Below are 25,168 nucleotides of genomic sequence, written 5' to 3'. Positions count from 1 at the left end.
ATCTTTTCTTCTTACTCAGAATTGGCTTCTTCTCCCGAAGTCCACTAAATCACGGGCACACCATTTTTGAGGGGTTTAATGATCTGATTTAATTTAATTGAAACACAGATGTAGGATGACCAGGCTGAGCCTGAGGGAGGGGTCAAATGCATCATCAGTCATGAGTTCCTGCACGCCCACAAGGCAACTAACCCCAGCCCACCTTGAATCCCTTCCTATTCTTAATTCCCACTCAATTTCCCTTAACTGTTAGTAATTCAGTAGATTCTTGTAGAGAGCTTAAGCGTGCAATAAATATTTATACCCATTTGAATTGCCCAAATCTTCTCACAACAAATGACAACAATTCAAGAAAACAATGACTTGGAAAAAGTTCACAAGTGGAACAACTAGGAAAAACTGACAACATTTTCCTACTTAATATTAGAATGCCACAGTTAACCGAGACTTCTTAATTAACCTGTGGAACTCTCCATCCCACAGTTAAACGATGGTGTCCAGGTTAGATGATTTAAACTAGCAAGCAGGGTAAAGATGTTCAACTCAGTTCTGGAACAGCACAAGAGTTCACAAAAGTGATTTGCGAAAAATTATGGGATTTTTTAAAAATCCTACTTCCCATCCATCACACAAGATAAAAGTCACAGAAACAGCTATTTGAAAGATCAGCTTTCAAACTTTGATAAGATCACCTAGAGATAATTTGCAGAGAGGTGAATATTAATTCCCCCCCCCAAAAGAATTAAATATTTATATTTAAAAAGAACTTGGCTTCACCTTTAAAAAAAACAACAACCCCGATGCTTTTTAAACTTCTCAAGTTGTTTTTTTGGCTTCCCAACTAGGCTTGGAGCTGATTGTATAAAATAGAAGTTTCCAGAAAGTCTGTCTCTTTTGCCCACCCAGCTCCAAAGTAATCACCAAGATTTTAGGATGTGACTCACTCAGCACTGGTCACTTTAGATGGAGATCTTCTTCTCAGATTAAGTCCCGGCTCCAAGACCGGCCCAATCGTAAAGTCAACCTAAGCCAGTCTTGGGGTGCCAAAATTTCAAGATGGCATCACACAATATTTTTCCAGTGAGGGCAGTGAGGGTTAAAGTGGAACCAATTAACTAGAAAGCTTGTCGTTTTATTAAAAAAAAAACAACCCTCTTTATTTTGTACAAGTAATGGTTAATCTTCCATGTTTTTTACATTCTTTTGGGAGTGCGTGTCCCCAGTGTTAGTGATTTCAGCTTCAGAAGAAGCATAAATTAGCTTCCGAGCTGATGTCTCACATAGCATTGCTTCATTGCCTAAGTTGCAACAGTCCCTAAAGCTAAAAATAATCGATCTGTATTCATTAGAAGATTTAGAAGAGGTGTTTCTGGTGTCCTTCTGCTTAAGCCAGAGTTAAACTGATCACAGGTCCTACTTTTTACTGTCTAGACCAGGGGGTGTCCATCCTTTGCAACTTGAAGATTTGTGGACTTCCAATTCCCAGAATTCCCTAGCCAACCATTTCACATTGGCTGGGGAATTCTGGGAGTCGAAGCCCACAAGTCTTAAAGTTGCCAAGGATGGACACCCCTGGTCTAGACTAAACCAGCTTCTTTGTTGCTCTTGGAAAGAGTGCAGAGAACACAATAAAGATGATTAAGGGGCTGGAGGCTAAAACATAGGAAGAACGGTTGCTGGAATTGGGTACGTCTAGTTTAACAAAGAGAAGGACGAGGGGGGATATGATAGCAGTCTTCCAGTATCTCAGGGGCTGCCCCAAAGAAGAGGGAGTCAAGCTATTCCCCAAAGCGCCTGAAGGCAGGACGAGAAGCAACGGATGGAAGCTAACCATGGAGAGAAGCAACCTGGAACTAAGGAGGAATTCCCTGACAGCTAGAACAATTGATCAGTGGAACTGCTTGCCTCCATCAGTGCACTCCCAGCAAGCACCAGAAGAGCAGAAGCCGCACCAAGCTAATCAAATTAAGTGCTTGGAAGCCGAGTCAGCCTACAGACCTCTTAAGAGCATCACCCCCTTGTGGAATTAGTCTGCTCTGAGTGAGCGAGCCACGGGGAGCCGAAAGAATTGTGCCCTGCTCTGATTTCATAGCAAGCGGGCAGATTTCTCCTGCAACGGTTTCCGAGGCTGTAGAGCGAGAAAGGGGGAAAAGGGGATTTGACACTCACAACCCACAGGGGGCAAAGTCCACCTTCCGTGGGGATAGTTACAAGGGGCCTTGCTAGAGAAGCCGTGGAACCCGTGATCTTCAAAGAGGGACCCTGGAACTCAATTCTTTTGCATGGCTGGCCTTCGACCCGGGGCAGGAGGAGACAGAGGCGTCCCCCCCCCCCAGCAAAGAGAGAGAAATCCTAGCTTCCCTTGCACTCACCCAGGCACCCTCAAGTGCCCTGCGGGTGCCGATTCCCCACCCCCCTCGCTGCAGTCTGCTCCTGAATCTCCAGTTGCCATGACAGACTGTTCAGAATTTTCAACTTGAAAGAAGGCAACCGCAGAGCAGGCCTGCAGAAAGGAAAGCCCGGATTGCTTTGCATTTCCTTCCCTTTCGGAATCCAGTCGAGGAAAAGAAGCCCCTTTTTTGCACCTTTCTCTCTCGGTGACAGATTTTACACCGTCCCTTCGCTGCCCCCAGACAGCCTCCAGAGACCGATTTCAATCCATCGACATAAGGGGAGGTGGGGGGGGGGAAACCAAGGCTCCACCCTGCGCAGACCTACTAACCCCCGGGAGCAACATCTTCTCCTTTTTCCCTCCCGAGAGCATCGTAATCCTTCCAGAGTCGTCCACTCCCTCTGTCTGGAGTTCGGCTGCAAACGTAGACTTTTGGCCAGCTCGAGGCTAAGTCAGCAGCTTCTATGGAACCCTCACCAAGCCCTGCCCCGATGAACTAATGGGTGAGTTACACAAATGTACTTTGAGATTCAAAATGCAACACACGTTATGTCATTTGGTCGGGGGGGGGGTTCCAAAGTAGACCTGATTCCCCCCTCCTTCCTTTCTTAAGATGTTAAAAAGCGACGTATCTCTTAATCAGAGGGTGATGTCCCATTACCTCAAGAGGGAGGGGCCTCCTGATATCAAAGAAATGCTAACTTATAAATAAGAATATCACATTTCTAGAGAAGGGGAGAGGAAGAGGAGAGACTGTCCTGGGGAGGGGAAAAAAACCCAACTATTTGGTCATTAAGAGTCCTCGTCTGACTTCAAGACACATAATAATTCAATCAGAGAAGGATATGGAATAGTATTAAAAGGGCTTGGAAATTTATGGGCAAACTTTTAAAGGCGGGACTATAATGTGGGTACATAATATGGGGACATTTCAGTGGCCTGTGTGAGTCTCTCCTTTTTAATTAATCTACTAATTAAAACCTAGTGGGAAGGGAAAAATATCCTAAATGTTTCACCTTTCATTTTCCTTTTTATCTGGGCATGAAAAGAGGCAGAAAAAAAGAGTGCTGGTTATATAGTTTACAGCAGGGATCTTCAAGCTCGGCAACCTTAAGGCCTGGGGACTTCAACTCCCAGAATTCCCCAGCCAGCAGGGGATTCTGGGAGTTGAAGTCCACAGGTCTTAAAATTGTCAAGGTTGGAGACCCTTGGTATATAGAGTACTGACTGGGGTACATAGAAAAACAGCAGAATGTTTGTTACCATTATTTGGGGAGAGGATTTCTTTCCATTTCTCCACCCAAAATATTAGATCACTCTCTTTCCCTCGCCTTTTTCTCACCATACCTAGAATGTGGGTTTACTGGTTTCAATGGATCTGAAAAGGATCCACAGCAAAAAAAAAAAAAAAAAAAGATCAGCCTATTTTCTGACCGTTATCAATTTTATGGGGGTAGAATGGGTCCTTTTAAAACAGCGGTATAAAAATGTATATTTAAAACGCTCAACCTACTGCCCTCACAAGCTGATGAAATTCAAGTGGTTTTTAGACTGTAGGAACATCCCGTTTTCCATAAGATACGAAAAATTCAGCTAGGGACAGTGTTGGCCATCTCAGGTGGGGACATGAAGATCAAAGGGATCTCTTATTACATACCCCTTCCCCAATTATCTGGCTGTTGGCTAGAGAGATACGGGTCTACATCGACCCACTATTATGTTCTGGAACTCCTCATTCAGATGACTTCAAGAACATCCGTTGAACATCTCTGCACAGAAAGCAGCTTGGGAAAAGATGCCACTCACCATGTGATAGTTGACCATTTCCTGCAAACTGTCTCCAAATTTATCCAAGCATTCCTGCAGAAGGCAAAAAAAATAAATAAATACAGGGGGGGCTTAGTTCCATGCATCAGATAGCTACAGAAAGGACCATTATCTGCATTGGAGCATCCCGCCTCTCTTATAGAACTGATGGGTTGTAACTGAGGCTCCTCTATCAGGTGGTAGAACTTATTCTGCTCGAAGGCTTGTTCCATGCAGAGAGTGTTATTTGAGATGAAGCTGCAGCCCCCAAATGTAAATGAGGCACCCCTGGAGGAGTGTCCTAAAGCCCCCCCTCCAAAACTCATCTCCTTCCCGTGCCTGTTTCCCCTCTCCCAAATAATGGATGCTCAATGACCTAGTTCAAGAGCTGCCAGCAGCTTCGCATTCTGCCTTTTTAGAAAACAACACAATTTCTTAAGGCATCCAAAGCCTCAGATATTTTTAGCTACATACGGAATCTGTGGATGTGTGTGTGTGTGGCTTAATTGTGAGTTACAAAAGCCAAGCGTTTCATTTCTGTTTATTCTTTTGCACCCAAAATGCAGGGAGCTAGGAATGTTTGTGTGGGATTTTTTCCTCACCTTTTTTTTTTTTTTGTCGTGGTGGTTGTCGTTTGCTTGCAATTTTCAGGTCTGACTTGGTGCTTTTATTTAGAACATTTTAACATTCATCGCAAGCGTAAGCTTCAATATGCTTATTAAGTCACTGCTGGCCTACTAAGAACATGAATAATATTTTCATTTCTGGCCAGTGGGGGTGTGTTCAAACAATTCCAAATACGATCCAAACATCAAATCTGTTCCTCAGATATAAAATCATATGTTGTTTTCAGATGACACATTTAACCCAGTAGGTGCTTTCACCCACCACCCTAACCTTGGTTGTGCTAACCAGAGTAAAATCTTTAGTAGCTTAGCACACTGTGAACATCCATCTGTTTGCTTCCCCGCGTTGTGCCAACAGAAGAAATGGGTAAATTCATTAAGTGGGTACAGCTATACTATGGAACTCAAAAGTTGAACCCTCCTGCAGTAAATCTATTACCTCTGCTTCTAAGACACCTTTCCTGCTATTAAAGAGCTGAAAGCCTGAGGACCTTGTTCCAAATATTTAATCAAAATCTATCTATCTATCTGTCTATCATCTATCTATCTATCTATCTATCTATCTATCTATCTATCTATCTATCTATCTATCTATCATGTCTGTCTATCTGTCTGTCTATCTGTTTGTCTCTGTCTGTCTATCTGTCTGTCTCTCTGTCTATCATCTATCTATTATCTATCTATCTATCTATCTATCTATCTATCTATCTATCATCTGTCTGTCTGTCTGTCTGTCTATCTCTCTGTCTATCTCTGTCTGTCTATCTATCTATCATTTATCTATCTGTCTGTCTGTCTGTCTATCTGTCTATCTCTGTCTGTCTGTCTATCTGTCTCTCTGTCTATCATCTATCTATTATCTATCTGTCTATCTATCATCTATCTGTCTGTCTGTCTGTCTGTCTATCTATCTGTCTATCTCTGTCTGTCTGTCTGTCTCTCTGTCTATCATCTATCTATTATCTATCTATCTGTCTATCTATCTATCATCTATCTGTCTGTCTGTCTGTCTGTCTGTCTATTGTAATTTCAACCTGCTCTGGAGTAAAAGATAATAACATTATCCCATCTTCTTTCAGACAAGTCAAAACAATAGCGGGAAAATATCTATGGCTATCTAAACATCCATCTTCCATCTGTCATCTTGTGCCTCTTTTTCCATCACCGTATCCCCCAGTAAAGACAAAATAATAGAACTGAATTCCAAATCTTGCAAGATCAGCAAATCCTAGGATCTCTCGGGGCCCTTAACCCCTGTGATTCCACATGAGAAGAATGAAACCATAACCTCACAGGATCTGCGCGTTTTTGTGAACACTTTTGGCCAAAGTTTCTTTAAAAAGGCGCGCACACACACAAACAAACAAAAACCCAACCCAACCCCCCACAATATAATAATGTCTCTGTGTGGTTAAAAAAAATCAGATGCTCGGTCACTTCCAAACACAGTATTGCCAAATTCAAAAGTTGCCTCTGAATGAGATTTAAAAAACAACAACAACCCAGTGAGATCGGGAGGGAAAAAACGGCAAAGCTGTGTTTTCCAAACTTAACACCTTTTGAGTTGTGTGGACTTCAACCCCCAGAATTCCTCAGACAGCGTTCCGTTTGCTCTCTGCTGACGTAGAGTCATAGTCTGTACACCCAGTCTGTGAGAAAGGCAACCTATCATCAAGTCCGCAACGGCAAGTCTGAACTCAATCATGCTGAGCTGACTGAGCCTTTTGTACACCCTCACAATTTCCAAGCTCTCCTTTCTTACCGAGATCATTTCGTCCTTCTTGCACTGCTGGGACAGGTCTCGCACGCCACCGACAAACTGTTTGTTGGTGATGATGTACGCTTTCCCGGCGTCGACCATGTTGCTGCATAGCTTTACCAGCTGAGAAAGGAAAGAAGGAAAGAAGACCACCTGGTGATGACATGCCTTTTTTTTTTTTTTAAGTGTGGGAGCCAGGCCATCTGGCTCCCACATCAATTCAGCAGGAGTAAATTTGGAGAGCCTGCAGCTGAATGGGAGCTGGGATTTATTGCCCGGCCAATGCTTATGTGCCGTGGGCACTCCAGATGTTTGAACTACAATTCCCAGAATCCCTTGTTAAAAGGAAATTGCATTCTAAACCTCTAGTGACTGCCCCTGGAGCACAAGGGATAACTTATACCAGAAATTATGTTCAGTTGTGTCCTAGGTTTGGGGGAAAGGCAGACTGGCAGTTCCACTCTGGAATCTTCCATAAAGTTTGATTTTAGACAAAAAGGCTTGCGAGGGCCAGACAAGAAATAAAATCTGAGTCCAGACCCTTTGCTCGCTCTGCTCCCAGCATCTGGCAAGCCTTCTTTGCACTGTTGCATCTGATTCCAGGGAACAAACGCAAACAGATGCAGCTCCCGGTCACATCTGGCGGCCAGATGGGCAGTAGGGAGGCTCCCGAGTCAGCCTCTGGATGAGCAAGGCAAGCTCGTTCTTGCAACGTGGCAATTTCTGCAGTGCGGTTTTGTTTTGACCAAAAAGCTAAGCAAAGCTGTACGTTATTTGCAACAGGAGCTCTTCTGGGGGGGGGGAAGCCCCGAAATGCAATTAACACGCTCACACTAATTGCAGCACATCCATCTCCCACAATCAAAAACAGAGGTTTGGCAGAGGTGCGCTGTTTGGGGGAGAACCGCGTGTGCCAGCTGCCACACACACAATTTGCACTTAAGCAAATAAGTGTTTCCTGATTGGCCACACCCATCTATTATTATTATTATTATTATTATTATTATTATTACTACTACTACTACTACTACTATGGATCATGGCACAGTCAGCCAGATGTTCAGACTGGATTTGGCATTTTGTCTACCCACCAAGTCCTTACCCAGGACCTGGGATAGGCAGATGTGGATGTTTGATGGTATTACAGATCTCGTCGCAGGATGGAAGCAGTTCCTAGTAAGGCCGCCTTTTGCAATTGACTAATGGCGAACTTATCAATGCCAATGATGGTGTTCAAGTGGTGCTCCAGTTGTTTTGGGATTGCACCCAAGGTGCCTATTACTATTGGTACTACCCTTGCTTGCCTTTGCCACAGTCTTTCTATTTCTATTTGTAGGTCTTTGTATTTTGTGATCTTCTCCAGTTCTTTCTCGTCTATTCTGCTGTCTCCAGGCACTGCCACCTCCACTATCCAGACTTTTTTGATTATTATTATTATTATTATTATATTGCACGCAGCCCAGCCTCAACCTTCCGCCTTCTGCATTTAGGGTGATCCCAACCCCTGGTTCTTCCTGCTGAGATCTTTTTTCCTTCTTACCTTATCAAGCTTGACTTCTATCTCCACCACGTCTGTTTCTACCTCATCTATGGTCGCCCTGCAAAAAAGAAAAAATGGAAATTAAAACGCCAGCTTGCCACCCCACACAGAAGCATCAGTTACGAAGCTAGGAGAAAGCGACACTACTGCGACAGCAGAAAGACAGGATGGGAGCAGAGGAAGGGGAACCCTCTTTGGGCCGAGGTCTAGGCCGCACGACGGCTCGGAGAGTCGCTTGGCAACCACGGTTCAATCAGCTTCATCTCCTTGCTTTCGTCCGTTCAACTTCTGAACCACTTCTCCGTCAGTTTTGGGGCTCATTTTGTAAGCTAGGCTCATGGAGAGATGTTTTGGAGGGAGGGGAAGGAAGAGAGAGAGGGAAGGAAGGAAGGAAGGAAGGAAGGAAGGAAGGAAGGAAGGAAGGAAGGAAGGAAGGAAGGAAGGAGAACAATTCCTTTTCAATGTTCCCTCCCACTTTGTATCTGAATTTCGTTTCACATCGCACTGCACAAATTTCACATGGTCTAACAGCAGAGCTGAACTTCAGCTTTTGCCATGGCTCAGAGGAAGAATTCTATAGCATGTTGTCAAGGCCTGTTTTTCCTCTGTTTTAAAGAAATATAGTCCAGAATAATCTCCAGCACACATTAGCAGGCTACCCTCCCCTCCCCAGCCCCATAGCTATGCGCATACACCGAGGCACTCCAGAGGAAACAATATTAATAAGCCAAGATCTGGGACTTAGAATTTAGTCAATCTGGAAGTACGGGTGAGCCAGAGAGAGAGAGAGAGAGAGAGAGAGAGAGAGAGAGAGAGAGAGAGAGGGAGAGAGAGAGAGAGAGAGAGAGAGAAAATAAATGTTTCTTCTGGAGCTCATTTTGGTGGTAGAACCAGACAATGGTTCCTTTAAACTGTCTCCTGGAAGTGCAATAAACCACGGGGCCAACTTGTCCGTCCACCCACCCACCTACCAGCCTGGCCAAATCCCAGGGGTTTGCAGCTCCTAATTGTGTGGTTTGTGATGCAGAAGAGAAGGGGGGAGGAGGGGGGAGGGAGAGCTTGTGAAATGCCTTGGCTTGCTCTCTTCCAGTATCCTGACAGCACACACGCCCCTTGTTTCCACTCTCCGATCACTTCCTCTTCTCAGCATCCATTCGTCTCGGCAAGCTCCATTTTCCTTCAGAGTGCATTGTCCCTCTGCTGAAGGGGGCAGATCCTTGCCTTCCTTAAACGGAAACGTATCTCGGCTAACCAAGTAAAGAAGACCCTGGTTTCTATCCAAGCCATTTTTCTTGATTCATTTACTCCCACCGGAATTTAAATAGAAATACTATCTGTTGGGTAGTAGTAGAACGGGGAGGACTATTGAGTAGGTGGGCCCTCACCGTGGACGGCTCCCTTCAAGCCCAAGCGCTTGCTTGCTTAGGGTCTGGAATTCAGGGACATAGGAAGATGCTTTACACCAAGCCAAATCACCCGTCCATTTTCCAAGGTAGATGCTTTACACCAAGCCAAATCACCCGTCCACTTTCCCCAATTCTATCTGGAAACTTCAGAGGAGAGCGAAAGGATCTCTTGGGCTGTGTGGTTCAGAGGATGCATCAGAGCAGAAGAAGACCTTCTGTGGTAGGGGAGAGCTATGACAGGGGTGGGCAATTATGGCCCCTTTACGACCTCCCAGAATTCCCGAGCCAGCGTCATTCCTGAGTTAAAGTCCCTACGTCACAAAAGGGCCCTAGTTGCCCACCGCTGGTCTATGGCCACCTTTGTTGAGCCCGTTCCCGGCTCATTTGTGTGGTGGATCCAGAACTTTCATCCCATCCCGCAGAAAATAATTGGACAGGAGTAAACTAGGATCTAGGGACGCCCAGCTTTTTGGTGTTCTCATGCTTGGAAGGTGAAACTGTGTAGGTATCGATCTGGCTGTTTTCTCAACCCAGCAGAGAGAGGAACGTAAGCAAAATCTCCGGATTAGGCAGTTGTTCCATAGAACATTCTGTGTCTCTCTGCTCTACGTCTGTCATCTCTGTTGGTATTCTCCACCTGAGTTCAGGTTTAGAAGAAGCCACCACTTCTCTTTCTCTCTCTCATATGTCACACACACACACACACACACACACACACACACACACACACACAAAGAACAGAAAGACTTCTCAAACACACTTTGCTCCCAATTAGTCCCAAAAGATGCGTTCTACCTCATGCGGAAGAAGGCATTTCCCATCTGATTCAGCTAACACCTTTCCAGCTTTGGATCCTTTTTGGCTCTCCAAGTGAGCCAGGCACTCAAAGATCTGCCTGGCTTCCTACAACCAGGGAGAAATGGGCAGAAGCAGACAGAAAGAGCCTGGCCTTCCGGAAAGGAATCCAGTGGTGATTGGTACACAGAACTATAATCTATAGACCTGACAGTGGCCCAGGGGCAGGAGAACTCCTGTCTGGAAGCTCTCGTGAAGGTGAGTCAGAGAGAGTAATGGCACGCACCTCATGATCGCGGCATCCGCAGGAAGGGGAGAGACACGTGAGTTTGTGTGACCTCTTCTCCAACTCTCACAAGCTTTGGCATGCTGGAAAGATGCCTTTGGTGAGGTTGGAGGAGACTTCCAAGAAAGATTAAGTGAACAGGAACACCAGAGAAAGTGAGCAAGTGCCCAAAGGAAGACGTTTCGAAGGAACCAGGTGCCACCCCTTTGGAGAACATGGCCTGACCGTATTATCAGTCAAAAAGAGCACATGGAATAGGGCCTTCCGGAATCCCAGAACCGGGAAGATCCCTTACTGTGGAGAGAAATTGCTGTCTTGGCAGATTTAGAGGTAGCGACGGAGGTCAAAACAGCCATGCCACCTGAGAGAGCTGGAAATTGGCGGCTGGAAGAAGCTTCTAAACCAGTGGTTCTCAACCTTTTTAATGCCGCGACCCCCAACCGGTCATAAGTCGAGGACTACTCAACTGGTCGTAAGTCGAGGACTACTCAACGGGTGCAGCACCGTTTGCAGAAGGGGACTTTTGGCGGGCTCAGCAGGGCAGAGAGAGCCTGGACAATTCCTATTGGCTTTTGAAAGCCAATAGAATTAGACTCTATTCAAGAGAGTCTATTCTATTGGCTTTCAAACGGCAATAGAATAAAAGGGAGTAGCACAGCTAAGGAAAAGGGGGAAAAAATGGCGGACTGCGTTGTTTGGCGACCCCCGTGAAATGGTCGTTCGGCCCCAAATGAGGTCCCGACCCACAGGTGGAGAACCACTGTTCTAAACGCTTTGCACCCCATCAACCCGAAGTGAGACATTCTCTTTATGTTGAATTCTGTTAAAGACTTCTGGTCCCTTCCCAAGGGATCTGACATGCAACTCAGTACCATTTTAGGCTTCTGAAGGCCGGGACCTTCTAACAGAGTAGATCCAGTTTGCCTCTCCGAGACCAGCCGGAGTTCTTTTCAAACCCAGATTGACTTTGGCACCCTGTTGCACTTCCAAGCCGGATGCCTGCAATTCCTACGTCAGACAGTCTGTCTCTCCCTGACGGCGCAAGGCAGCACCGCTAGATTCCTGCGGCCCACTTGGCAGCGGCCCCGGGAGTCATGACAGGGTGTCAGAACACCCCTCTGAGCAAAAAAAAAAAAAGACACTCACACCCAGACAACTTGGCATCCAGACACTGTAAGCGCCACTTCAAGAAAAATAAGCATCCACAAAAACTATAAGAAACGGGGGAGAAAACGCTTCGAGCCATTAATCACCGATCTGGATTACATAAGACAGGAGGGATCTGGTTTCGTTCAACAACAGGGAACTGGAAGAAGCAAAACAGAGGAAGGAGCCCTGCGGTCCAGGGAGGACAGCTGGCCTTTAGCTCTTGTTTCCCACAAGACCGTCAGAAATACCTGCTCATTTCACAAGGAGAATAAATGAAGATTTCCATCTGCCGGACATTTTTTGCTCTCGGAAGATTTCACACTACGTATAAGTAGTCCTCGAATTGCAACGGTTCATTTAGGGACCATTCAAAGTTACAACAGCGAGGAGAAAAGGGACGTAGGGCTGTTTTTCACACGTACGACCCTTGCACCATCCCCAGGGTCACCGGATCAAAATTCCGACGAGGCAGTTATTCCCTGTCCGCTGGCAGTGAAGAGCCACAATCTGGACCACATTTGATCCATCCTTCTTGAAGCTGGCTCCACAGAGATATATTCTGCATCTGCCTGCTTCTTTTTTAGCCTCCCCCCCCCATATTGTTGGCAAGGCCTGGCCTTTTTCTGAACTACAATCATGAACGTGTTTCTCCTGGGCTGATTCCTTCTCGCTATTTTTATTCTCCTGGCCTGGAAGTCACGTGAGCTCTGCATGGAAATCTTTTCCCTGTCTGTTTGGCTGGGATGCTTCCGTGAAGTGCTGAAGAGAGAAGCACAAATGCCAAGGGGAAGGAGGGAGGGAGAGAGGAAGGAAGGAAGGAAGGAAGGAAGGAAGGAAGGAAGGAAGGAAGGAAGGAAGGAAGGAAGGAAGGAAGGACTTTTTAGAGGAGAAGGAGGAAGAGGACAAGAAAGACAATGCTGGAAAACTAACAATGGCATCATCGCACGATGTTCCTGCCCTTACTTTACCTGCCAATGTTAACATATTTCAAGTCACTCAAGAGAAATCTCTGTTTGGAAGCATTTCATTGGGAATTTGAAGGACTGATTTGGAATACCCCACCACCACCACCACCCAATTTCTTCCCTGCGTTGGCTTCAGCCAAGTTCTTTGGATCCAGGTCTAAAGCTCTCCCCCGGATTTCAGCGATGTCGCAGAACAGAAACACAGCAGCAAACCACAGCCAGATGAAAACCCCCATCAAAAGAAAAATCCCACCGATTCCAAGAGCCAGTCGGTCTGTGGCTGGAAAAGCAGGAGGGCGAGGCTGTGAATTTCCTCTTGGGCTGCCAAGGGTCACATTGTTTCCCCCCCCCCCATCTCACCCACGGGATGGCACGCGCCAAGCACATTAACCCTGGGTAAATTGCTTTATGAGCTCTGCCACGGTGGCATTTTGCCAACAGACCGGTAATGAGTTTGTAGCCATGTCTAACGCAGGGTTTGGTTGGATCAGGGGGGGTGTTTGTGGCTCCCTCTCCTCCCCTCGCACCTGGCCAGCAAGGAAGAACCGCCAGGCACCCGAGGGGGTGTGTGGAAAAATGACATCTCTGTAGCCAGGATTGGATTGTAAACACTGAGCCCGACACAAAAGCCGTCACCCCTACAATTTTCTAACTGCACGTCTTGCAACTTTCTTTTTGCATAATTTATTCTGCGAGCGTTGCAGAATGTTTCACAGCCCGTTGTGTTGAAGGATGAAAGCGCAGAGCTTTGTGGCTTCAAATGCACGCATACACATGCACACACACACACACATACCAGCTCACAAAGGATCGAAGAATATTATCTCTGCCTTCATTCGAATAGAATAGAATAGAATGCAGAATAGAATAGAATGCAGAATAGAACAGAATGCAGAATAGAATAGAATGCAGAATAGAACAGAATGCAGAAAAGAACAGAACAGAATGCAGAATAGAATAGAATGCAGAATAGAATAGAATAGAATGCAGAATAGAATAGAATAGAATAGAATAGAATAGAATAGAATAGAATAGAATAGAATAGAACAGAACAGAAGCTGGAAGGGACCTTGGAGGTCTTCTAGTCCAGCCCCTTGCTCTAGCAGGAGAACCTATCCTATACCATTAGAAGGACACATTTCCCCCCCCCCCAGGCTGACCGGTACCCTTGGCCTGAAATTGATAAGCTGCAGGATGCAGTCTTGAAAGGTAGGCAGAGTCAGAGCAGGGAAGTCAGTGGGTACAAGGTACAAAACTAAACTTAGCCTGAATGAACATCTCATAAGCGTTAAATCAAGCGAGAATGAATCGGATGCCTTCCCATTTATGGAGGCTTGAAAGCCTTACGGCATAATCAGGCATGTAAAATAGTTCAGACACATGAAAGGCACAGCCAGCCAGCGCCCTCTGCATGCAACCAGTTATCAAGCTTCACAGTTAGAAATGTGGCTTTTTCTCCCCCTTGGGGCCCAGAGCCTGATACCCCCCACACACTATAATAGGGACCCGCCACCCTATTACAGGTAGTCCTCAAGTTACGACCACGACTGAGCCCACATTTTCTGTTGCTAAGCGAGAACTTTGTGAAGCGAGTTTGCGACCGTCATAAATGTGAGTCGGTTGCCAAGCGTCCGAATTTTGATCAGGTGACCCTGGGAGGGGGGGCCCTCAGTGGTCCCAAGTGTGAAAAGAGTCCTACATCCTTCTTTTCAACGCCGCTGTAATTTCAAACGGTCACTGAATGAACCGTCGTAAGGGGGAGGATTACCTGTATTTTCCTGCTGCTGGCAAGATGCTGAATGAGGAAACGATGCTACCTTATTAGCATTGTGATGCTATGACCTCAAGCTCCCGACTACAAGCCCACGGTCGTTAAGTGTGAAAAAATGGTTATAAGTCACTTTTTTTGAGTGCTGCTGTTAACACTGAACGGTCGCGAAACGAACTGTTGTAAATCGAGGACCACCCATAAGGCAAAACCATCCAATTTCTCTTTTGCATAAAACCCTGGTGGCTCCTTAGCCAACTCGCCACCAAATGCAACGGATTCTACTCCCCACTTTTGCTCGAGTTAAAAACAAACTTTAACTCTCCAGGATTTATTCTGCTTTGATCTTTAGCTAATTCCGGCTTCGCATGGCTCGACAGCCCACCACTGGTGGTGAGAAAGTTAAAATTGTAAGTGCTTTTGACAAATGAGCACGAGGAACATGGATCGACCCTCGTGTTAGCGTATTGGTGCTTTTCAAGCATCTCTTGGAGACCAGAAGCCGGGCATTTGGGACAAATCTGCCGAGGGAACGGTTGCAGTCCACGAGAATCCTTAAGAGACGAGTCAACGCAGCCAGATACCGGAGAAGGCCAACACAAATTCAAGGATTTCCCCCCCCCCCCAAACCAGGCTTCTTCCACACACCTCCCACCTTCGCTCTCTTTCTCCCCATGTGAGAAGACGGCACCATGGCAACCCTTCACCATGGCAACCGTCTCCATGCTCAGGGGATCCAGGGATGGCCACCGCGGCTGGCATCTGCTCCAATCCCTCAAAGGGGCTCTAGATTTCGCGGGGCCTGTCAAATGTGGCACCCGGCCCTTCGCATTGGGGTATATTTTTAGTAAAAAAACCTGGCTGTCAAAATTGCATGTCATCGGGGTGTGTGTATGTGTGTGTGTGTGTGAGAGAGAGGGAGGGAGAGAGAGAGAGAGAGGGAGAAGCACAACCAATAGATTTCTCCCTGGCGGTCGAAACCGGAATTTTGTATTTATGATGCATCTTTTTTCTATGCCATCTATTACCCTGACTTGGAAATAAAAACTTTGGGGAGTATAAGGGCAACACACAAAAGGCAATGTAATATTAAGAATGAATGGAAAATAAATTTCATTTAGTGCACTTGGAATATGTTTCACTGTACTGTACTGCACAGAAGGAGGAGGGCAAGGCTTTAGGTTTTAAAAAGTCACTTAAACCTGCAACATTTGGCACACATCACAATACTTCCTCCCTTGCACCTCCATCCTGGAGGCTCACTCCTTCCTTCCTTCCTTCCTTCCTTCCTTCCTTCCTTCCTTCCTTCCTTCCTTCCTTCCTTCCTTCCTTCCTTCCTTCCTTCCTTCCTTCGTGGGAATTGAAGTCCGCACATCTTAAAGTTGCCAAGATTGAGAATTACTGCTCTGTGCTCAATAGCACCAATAAGTTGTTGGCCAAAGATCCATATCTCCAAATAGCTAGTTGTTCCCCCAATTACAGGATAATTATGTGTTCCCTGCTTATTATGTACCCAGGATTATTTCCCATCAGCCACCCCTGAGCGGAACAGAATTACTTCATTTCCTGCAGGCTGGTGGGAACATAAAGCAGGATGAAGCAGACAAAACAGATCAACCAAGAATTAATCGTGGCTCTCTTCCTCCAGCCAAGATACACAAATCCACCACCCTCTCTCCCTCCACGTGTGTAAGCACAACTTCCCTGAGTTTAGACCCCATTTGGCACATGAGAAAGTTAAAACGGGGAACTCGATCCCTCCCACCCACCCACCCACCTCCCCAATATTTTTAGCTTAAGAAGAAGAAGAAAAAGAAGAAATATCCAGGGATTGACACATTCCAAGCTAAGACAAATATTTAAACTAGATTTCCAGAGCATTGCCCTCTTTTTCAGAAAATCCCGATTCTGAAGGCAACAATTAACCACGGGTTAATTGTCCTCAGTGTTAGGAAGTTTCTCCTTCATTCCAGATTCCTTCTCTCCTTGATTAGTTGCCATCCGTTGTTGCTTGTCTTGCCTCTTTTTGTGGGCAAGCCCAAACTGAACGGCAAATACACCAAAACCGGGCCGATTTGCACCCTACACAAAGAGACAAACCAGCAAACCAAGATTAATGCTTCCTAACTTCCTCTCTGCCTTGATGATCTTGCAGTCCATTAGAACTCGCAATGGAATGCCCTGTGGGTGTTCCAGGCCCGTCTGCCTTTTTAAAAATAAAATAAAAAAAAAAATTGCGGCTTTTTAACTTTCTAAAATCTGAGCGAGGCAGGAGTTTGAAACCCAAAGGTCAGAAGGAAAGAATTGTCTCTTTTTAATTTTATTTAAAAAAAAAACCAACTGCCTTGCGGGGATGCCCTTCAAATAGCAATGCTTTAAATTCCCATCATGGCCCAGAAAAAGCCACCACTAAATCCCAGCCAAAGCAATTCTTAAAATATCCCCCTCCTTCAAAAAAACAAAACAAAAAAACCCTCCCCTGAAACAGGGCAGTTGTTTACACAAAGTCAGCTGTGCTCCGGAAATCTTCTTTCCTTTCCAGAATCCCCCCCTTAGTGAAATTATAAAGAAATGGGGAACTTTGGAGGAGTGAACTTCCATTTAGTGTTTCTGCCTCATCCTAAACAGCTTCATCCGTAAAAGAGCCTCCGAACCAGCAACGTTCTTTGAGACCCCACACCAGGGATGTCCAGCTCGGTCAACTTTAAGACTTGTGGATGGGAATTCTGGGAGTTGAAGTCCCAGAAATTACCAAGTTTGGACACCCCTGTAACTACATTAGACAGCCTTAGAGAGAGGGGGGGGGCTCCTGCTCATACATCTGATCCAGTCTGCCCAGCTCTCCCTGTATTTGGGGGGTGCTGCCCCACGACTCCTTATTGGTTGGGATCAGGTAGCAACCCTGATTGGCTGGGATGATACATCCATTCACACACACCCCAGTTTCACAAAACCTCACGAGGACTCCCATAACTGATATTATTACCAAGTAGGGTCATGAAACGTCTGCAAAAAAATCCAACTGAGCTCAGAGAGCACCAAGAGTCCCACAACATAACTGTGAGCAACAAATCTAGTTTAACGAAGAGAAGGACAAAGGGGGGACATGATAGCAGTGTTCCAATATCTCAGGGGCTGCCATAAAGAAGAGGGAATTAAGCTATTCTCCAAAGCCCCTGAAGGCAGGACAAGAAGCAATGGGTGGAAACTAATCAAGGAGAGAAGCAACCTAGAACTAAGGAGAAACTTCCTGACAGTGAGAACAATTAATCAGTGGAACAGCCTGCCTCCAGAAGCAGTAAATGCTCCAACACTGGAAGTTTTTAAGAAGAGACTGGACAGCCATTTGTCCGAAATGGTGTAGGGTTTCCTGCCCGAGCAGGGGGTTGGACTAGATGACCTCCAAGGTCCCTTCCAACTTTACTATTATTATTATTATTATTAAATATCCTCTCCTCGCTTCCAAAATTGTACTCCCTTTGCCAAATAAAAAAATAGCAAATACTCAGCCTGGGCTTCAGCCAGCCAAATAATGCAGGGCTATGGACTAGATTCATCCATCTCTCTCTCTCTCTCTCTCTCTCTCTCTCTCTCTCTCTCTCTCACACACACACACACACACACACACACACACACACACACGGCAACATTCGATGGCTACCCGGCAGTCCAACGTACCGGGAGGAGCCCACCATCCTTCCAACTGTGTTATTCCGTCTTCTAACATAAAAAAGAATATAGGAGCCAGTATATATTTAAAAAAGACTGCAGACGTATACGTATGGTCCTTCTCTTACAGCCATTCGTCTAACGGGTATTCAAACTTACGACGGCACCGAAAAAGCGGCCCTATGGCCGCTTTTCACACTTACAACCCTGGCCAGGTGATCCAAATTCAGGCCCTTGGCAACCGACTCGTATTTACGATGGTGGCATTCCCCCAGGGTCCCGCGATCCTCTTTTGCGACCTTCCTTGGGGGAGCCAGATTCACTTAACAAACCGTGTTACTAATTTAAGAACTGCAGCGATCCACTTAACTGCAGCAAGAAAGGTTGTAAAAGGGAGCACTTAACGGTCTTGCTGAGCGACAGACATCTTGGACTCAACCGTGGCCGTAAGTCGGGGAGTACCTGTAATACAAGTGGAGATTCTTCCTCAAACTAAGGGGGGGGGAGACCCTCTTTTTTTTTTTTTCCTTTCTCCTCCGGGGCCGTTTGCAGCTGGCGTTTGCTCCAGCGGCCGGGACTCTTGGCCAGGGATCCCCATCCCTCTTTTCCCAGTGAGCTGGGGGGGGAGAGAAGGAGCCCCTGCCATTGATTTCGACAGCTGCACGGAGATGCTTTCATGCCAACTTCCTTCTCCCGGGGTCCTTGGCAGGCGTGGCGCCCAGCCTCCTTCATAAACCATGCCGGCAGCTGGCACCGGTTCGAAAGCCAGCGAGGCCGAGGCGGAAGCGCCTTCACTCAGCCGCTCACAGCCAGAGTTTGCAGGTGTTCCGTCTTTGGGTAGGGACCAGCGCCACGCTCAGAAATCACAGGTGCATAGACGCACTCAACACTCCAGAGATTGTCCCCCCCCCCCCGGCCTGACTTCATCAAGCGGGCAACAATTGACTTACACATCACTCCATCGTCCGTCCTCAACAGAGCGAGCGTTTGGCAAGGGACAGTTCCTCATCCTCCTTCTCTCGCCCTTTTGTCTATTTTTCATTTTTTTTCCCAAGCTTGTGGGACCCAAATGGCTCCCCGCTTTCTGTCTCAGGAACACTGGAGGGTATTTTCCTCTCGTTTTTAAATTTTTATTTTTTTATTTTGTTTGCCAGACAATATTCTGCCTCTTTCTCCCCAGCTTCTGCTACAGGAACTGAATTGTCCGTGTTTTAACACTCGCAGCTGTGTCCTCCCAACAATTCTCCTTTCTGTACGGAATTTCCTTGCCCGTGGCACCCCATCCAAGGTTTTACAGCTCCAGGTTTCGCAGCAGCCAGAGCAGACTGGGCAGGCAGACCTTCCCCACCTCAACCACCCCTTTTCCACCTCCTGTAATTTCATTCAGGTTTATTCCCTGGGAAATTGAAGGAAAGGTCGGTCGAAAAGAGGAGAAGGGGTGGGATTTCCTTGTGAATTAAAGAGAAGGGCAAAGAAAGGCCAGGGGAGTGACTCAGTCTGTATGTGGGTCAAGCCACTCTGCTCTCTCTCTCTCTCTCTCTCTTTCTCTCTCTCTCTCTTTCTCTCTTTTGAGGGCAGGTGATGAAACAGGAAAAACCGTCACTCTTTCTCTGCTCGTGTATATCATCGTGGAGCCACATCTTCCCACTCCTAGATATTTATTTTAAAACTTCTAACCAAAGGATGGGGGGGGAGGGAAAAACCACCCGCACCCTTGGCCATTATCCTCACCATTCAAAGCCGTCATTATGCCGGTTTCATGGCTTCGGATACAAAGCCTGGAGGCAAATTTCAGAACCAGCCTTGAGACCTTTTAAGCCGTGCCAAGCTCAAGTCAAGGCTGAGAAAATGTATGTTGGGCTTGAACCATCAGGCCAAACAGCAGGAGCCTCACACACACACACACACACACCCGAATCCAAGGACGGCGCCGGCAGAACGCAAAATGGCCTGCCTGGACTTTCAACTCAGTTCACAGGAAGGACTGGAGGACTTTCCTGCTGAAGCCGTTTTCTTCCCTCGTCTCTAGCCACGGAGGGTCTTTTTCAGACATTCTCAAGCCACCGGTTTCCGCAGGAGGCTGCGTCGAGGTCGGATCCAACCCAAGAGCCAGGGGCAAAAGCTGGGGGAACCTTCCTAGAGATTTCGTCTCCCCCATCTCCCAACGGCAAGGGCGATTTACAGACTTTCCTTGCTGTAGGAAAGGGATAACAAGGTTTTTCAAAGTTCGTCCCGTTTGCAAACCATCGCCTCGCGGGAAAAGAATGAGGCGGAAACTACCTTTCGGAGATCTTGCGCCTCGCTCACTATACGAGGAGTCCTCAACTTATGAACCCCTCCCCCTTGAGCGAGCCCCAAATTTCTGTTCTTCAGTGAGACAGTTGTTAAGTGGTTTTATGACCCACTTTACGACTTTTCTCGCCGCCGTTGTTAAAGTGAATCGCTGCAGATGTTGTTAAGTGAATCCGGCTTCCCCATTGACCTCGGCTGTCAGAAGGTCACAAAAGGGGGTCGCTTGACCCCGGGACAGGCTGCGACCGTCATAAATATGGATCGGTTGCCTAGTGTCCTGGATTTTGATCACAGGACCAGGCAGATGCCACAACGGTCCTAAGTGTGAAAATAAATCGTAGGTCACTTTTTTTCAACGCCGCTGTAACTTCCAGCAGTCACTAAACCAGTGGTTCTCAACCTGTGGGTCGGGACCCCATTTGGGGTCGAATTATCATTTCACGGGGGTCGCCAAACAACGCAGCTCGCCATTTTTCCCCCCCTTTTCCTTGGCTGTGCTGCTCCCTTTTATTCTACTGGCTTTTGAAAGCCAATAGAATAGACTCTCTTGAATAGAGTCTAATTCTATTGGCTTTCAGAAGCCAATAGGAATTGTCCAGGCTGTCTCTGCCCTGCTGAGCCCGCCAAAAGTCCCCTTCTGCAAAACCGCCCCCCCAAAAAAACCCCAACAGAAAATGCCATCAGTCATCAAGTAAAACCACCACTACAAAGCCAATATATTTGAAGTAGGAGGGGCAAACTTGAAAAAGTCCTTCTTAAACGGGATTACATTTCAAACAACCCCAAACATAGGGACTAGAAACTTGAATGGGCAACATACCCTCTAGCCAAAGGAATAATGCATTGCTTGATAAGCCATATCATCAGGAAGGCTAGTGTGTTTTTTAAAGTCAGGAGGGAGGGTATCCCTTCCTGCAAGTCACTTTGAAATTATAGTTCAAGATGGAAAACACACACACACACACACACACACACACACACACACGGAGAAGGAAGGGAAGGAGGCAGGCAGGCGAAACAGAAAGAATTGGCGGTTCCATGGATGGTCACATGAGAACTAGGGGGCTGTCAAAGATGGGGTGGGAATGATGGCTTCAGGGGGGCTCTCTGGAACAGCCACTCTCTTTTCCTGCCTTTCGAAGTGTCCCGTTCTCGTCACCGGGCGTTCAGCTCAGGGGAAAGGGCATCCCGGGAGACTCGGCAACCATACAAGTTCTCCACCCCAGCCAGATGATCCAGATGATCCTGGGCTGATCAGCAAGCCAAAAAAAAAAAGAAGAAGAATTTGCGGCTGGTGATGGGGCAGGAGGGGGATGAGAAGCCAAATATCGTGAAGAAATTAAAACAAGATTCACCCATGTGAGTGTCAAGGGAGGAGAAGGGAATGGGGGAACCTCTGCCAGGCACATCAGCCCCGGGGCTTCTCGGGGGTCGTTGGAAACAAGGGGAGCCTTTGAGGACGCTGTGGTATGTGGGGGGGGGGAAACTGGAGGGGTCGTCACAACAAAGCACAACCGCCTGGCCGGGCTCTGGATTTTAGTCTGCTCTCTGCTAAATGCCCTCCCCTCACTCTCCAGCATTGCCATTTGCTGGCAGCCCTCTTTGGGACCGTCTCCAAGTGGAGCAGGACTGAATATGAGACTCTAGAAAGAGTACAGAGAAGAGCAACAAAGATGATTAGGGGACTGGAGGCTAAAACATTGCGGGAATTGGGGATGTCTAGTTTAACGAAGAGAAGGACAAGGGGGGACATGATAGCAGCATTCCAATATCTCAGGGGCTGCCCCAAAGAAGAGGGAGTCAAGCTATTCCCCAAAGCCCCTGAAGGCAGGACAAGAAGCAACGGATGGAAACTAAGCAAGGAGAGAAGCAACCTAGAACTAAGGAGAAACTTCCTGACAGTGAGAACAATTAACCAGTGGAACCACCTGCCTCCAGAAGCGGTGAATGCTCCAACACTGGAAGTTTTTAAGAAGAGACTGGACAGCCATTTGTCCAAAATGGTGTAGGGTTTCCTGCCTGAGCAGGGGGTTGGACTAGATGACCTCCAAGGTCCCTTCCAACTTTATTATTATTACTATTACTATTATTATTATTATTATTATTATTATTATTATTATTATTATTATTATTATATCGCAAAGGGATGTATCTGCCTTTCTCCAGAGACACGGGATCCGTAGAACTGAAGGGACGGATGGCTGTAAACGCACCCTCCCGTTTCAGAAATCCCAAGCGGTAAACCGGGATTCATACAGATTTGGGAACGATCGTGCAACTGTGACAGCACCCCCCCAGGGTCACGTGATCCAAATTCAGACCCTTGGCAACGGACTGTTATTTATGACGGTCGCAGCGTCCCGGGATCCCCCTTTGCGACCTTCTGACAAGCCAAGTCAAGGGGGGAAGCTGGATTCACTTAAGAACCGTGTGACTCGTTCAGCAATTGCCGTGATTCACTTAACAACTGTCTCGCTCAGCGACAGAAACTCAACTGCGGTCATAATTGGAGAACGACCTGTATATCCACCAGGACCTTGAGGCAGTTTTAGTATTCCGCCAGCCCCGTCGGAACCGGCTCCAGGATGAGGAGCTGGCCTCTCCGTTCTGGCCAGCCTCTTACAAAAGGCCGTTTCATGCCCCCTCAGGATACGGCCACGGCGGAGGAGCCAGCCCCCCACTTCCTGCCGGCCCAAGAGATTCCCAGGGAGAACAAAGCAGGTGCTGTGTCTGCTCTGGCTAGAGCCACTTCCACGAAAGAGCCCTGGGTGACACCCCAGGGATCAACCACGTATTTAAGGAAGATCCTTTCGCATCTCTCTTTGGGTGCAGCTTCCAAAGCAGGAAGAAACACTGGCTTGGATCAAAGCAAACGGCAACCCCAGAACTTTTGAGAACTTTTCAACGCGAACCACCAAATCCAGCCGTCTCACACAGACACCCACCTTTTGTGTTTATTTTCCCGAGGATTAAATCCACCCAATCAGTTTTGACAGAAAGGGCTTAGCTTTTGAGCCTGGCTCAATTCCAGAATAAAGGTTTGCAGCGGTGGACACTAACTTAAAAGTTTGAGGCAAGGCGAACAAAGGCAGGGGTCTCTATGTTGGTTTTTAAGGAAACATTTCACCTATAAAGCGAGAACTGTATTCCCAAGGTGGCAGTTGGCGATCTAAATAGATCGGGGATGTGCAGCCTTGACAACGGGGACAAGATCTCGTTGGGCACCCCTGCAAAATACAACTCGGGACCCCAGGATATCCTCAAGCTAATCCTATAAGAGGAGAGCAAGGGGTTTAATTTTATTTGGAGTGATAACTTTTTCATCCCTCGTTTTGAAGGCGCCACCCTGGGATCCCACGCTTCCAAAACCGAAATGGCTAAGTTACTCCCAACACATCCCCACTGAAAGACATTAAAATGCTGGATGCCTCTTTTAAAAATAGGTTTCAGGACCAGCCCACAATGAAGCAAGCTGTGGTTTGGTGTGATGGGGGATCCCAAAGGACAAAATAACCTCCAGCTTTCCTAACGTAGATCTGAGCGGCATCCCCCGTCCCAGGTGACACTGAGTCAGCCAAGCCACTCGGTGGCGGCTGACGTCAGGGCCGTGACTCCTCATTCGGGCGACGCTGTGAGTGCCGATTGGGTGAGTGCGCCGAGCAGAACCAAAGGGGAAAAAATGCACTCCAAACAGGTCTTTCCAGGTAATTAGGTTTGTTTTCTTGAAATTAGGCTTGCCTCTACAAGGTCCACATTGCACCAACCAGGCTGAGAACCTGGATAGGATCAGCACAGATTTAAGGCAGTTCTTCTCCATCTTTTTTTTTTTAAATAATTAAACAGAATTAAATTCACTTTTATATGCCTCCCCCAAAACATCATTTCAGATCCGCTTTTCGCAGCCTAGTTCTCCCAGATGGGCTGGACTACAACCCCCATCGCCCTCAACTACGCATTCACTCTTCTGTTTTCTCTGAATATCTGTGGTTACCGAAATCTATGCTCAAGGTAACTGCACAACCGACGTTTTAACCAACAAACCAACCCCACAAAGATTCCCCTAACTTTACACTCGTTGTGTATTTCTTATATTCCCAGTCCTTACAGGATCTGGGCCTCCTTGCCTTTGCTCACCAAATCCGTTGTTGTTCACATTTTAATTCACATTTTGAAAACCAACTGACAAAAGGATTAGGAGAGAGAAATGAGACCTGAATGCTGCAGGCAAGCTCTGAATTGCAAATATGCCATTATGGGACTTTGATTTGTTTATTTTCAGACTGACCCACTGGCCTCCCCCAGCTGGATATTTTATAGAGCTGAGCCTCCACAAATCCCAATCGGTGTCAATGAAATGGGAACTGGGAGAACCAAGAACTGTCTTCCCACCGAGGGCGTCAGGTTGGGGACCCACTGTGATACTATCTCAGGTCATCATCTTTTGGGGGACACTCCCCCCCCCAAAAAATCTGCAAATAAATTTCCAAATAAGACACAACCACGGTGAATACGGCTTTTTCCAAAGCACAGATCTGCATGAAGAAGTGCAAACAATATGCAGAGAAACCAGAAAGCGAATACGCAACATCGGAAAGGCTATATTTTAATTCAAAAAGGAGGCTGGGTATTTACCAGCTGCTGGCATTTCCACACTCCACTCAGCTCCAAAACCTTTTCTGACACCTGGCGCCCAGGAAACAAACCATTATAGGCAG

The 25,168-nt window shown here is 46.8% G+C and overlaps 1 protein-coding gene across 11 annotated transcripts in view; it reads right to left on the bottom strand.

The window, feature by feature from the left end:
* ACAP3 (ArfGAP with coiled-coil, ankyrin repeat and PH domains 3) overlaps positions 1–25,168 on the bottom strand; it is a 78,915-nt gene that overhangs the window by 47,013 nt on the left and 6,734 nt on the right. For all 11 annotated transcript variants that reach the window (XR_005559635.1, XR_005559637.1, XR_005559642.1 and 8 more), the window contains exons 2-4: positions 8,124–8,181; positions 6,587–6,706; positions 4,199–4,252 (exon numbers count right to left, since the gene is read on the bottom strand). Coding sequence is in view for 4 of the 11 variants with exons in the window: in XM_039367228.1 (XP_039223162.1) it covers positions 4,199–4,252; positions 6,587–6,706; positions 8,124–8,181 (232 nt within the window). In the remaining 7 variants the exon portion in view is untranslated. The remainder of the gene's footprint in view (positions 1–4,198; positions 4,253–6,586; positions 6,707–8,123; positions 8,182–25,168) is intronic.

This window comes from Crotalus tigris, unplaced genomic scaffold (assembly GCF_016545835.1).
Source record: "Crotalus tigris isolate CLP2741 ecotype Arizona unplaced genomic scaffold, ASM1654583v1 scf7180000020588.15403103151:6194809, whole genome shotgun sequence".
Classification (NCBI taxonomy): domain Eukaryota; kingdom Metazoa; phylum Chordata; class Lepidosauria; order Squamata; family Viperidae; genus Crotalus; species Crotalus tigris.
The sequence above is the reverse complement of the archived record's forward strand: the minus strand, read 5'-3'. Positions and strand labels throughout refer to the sequence as shown.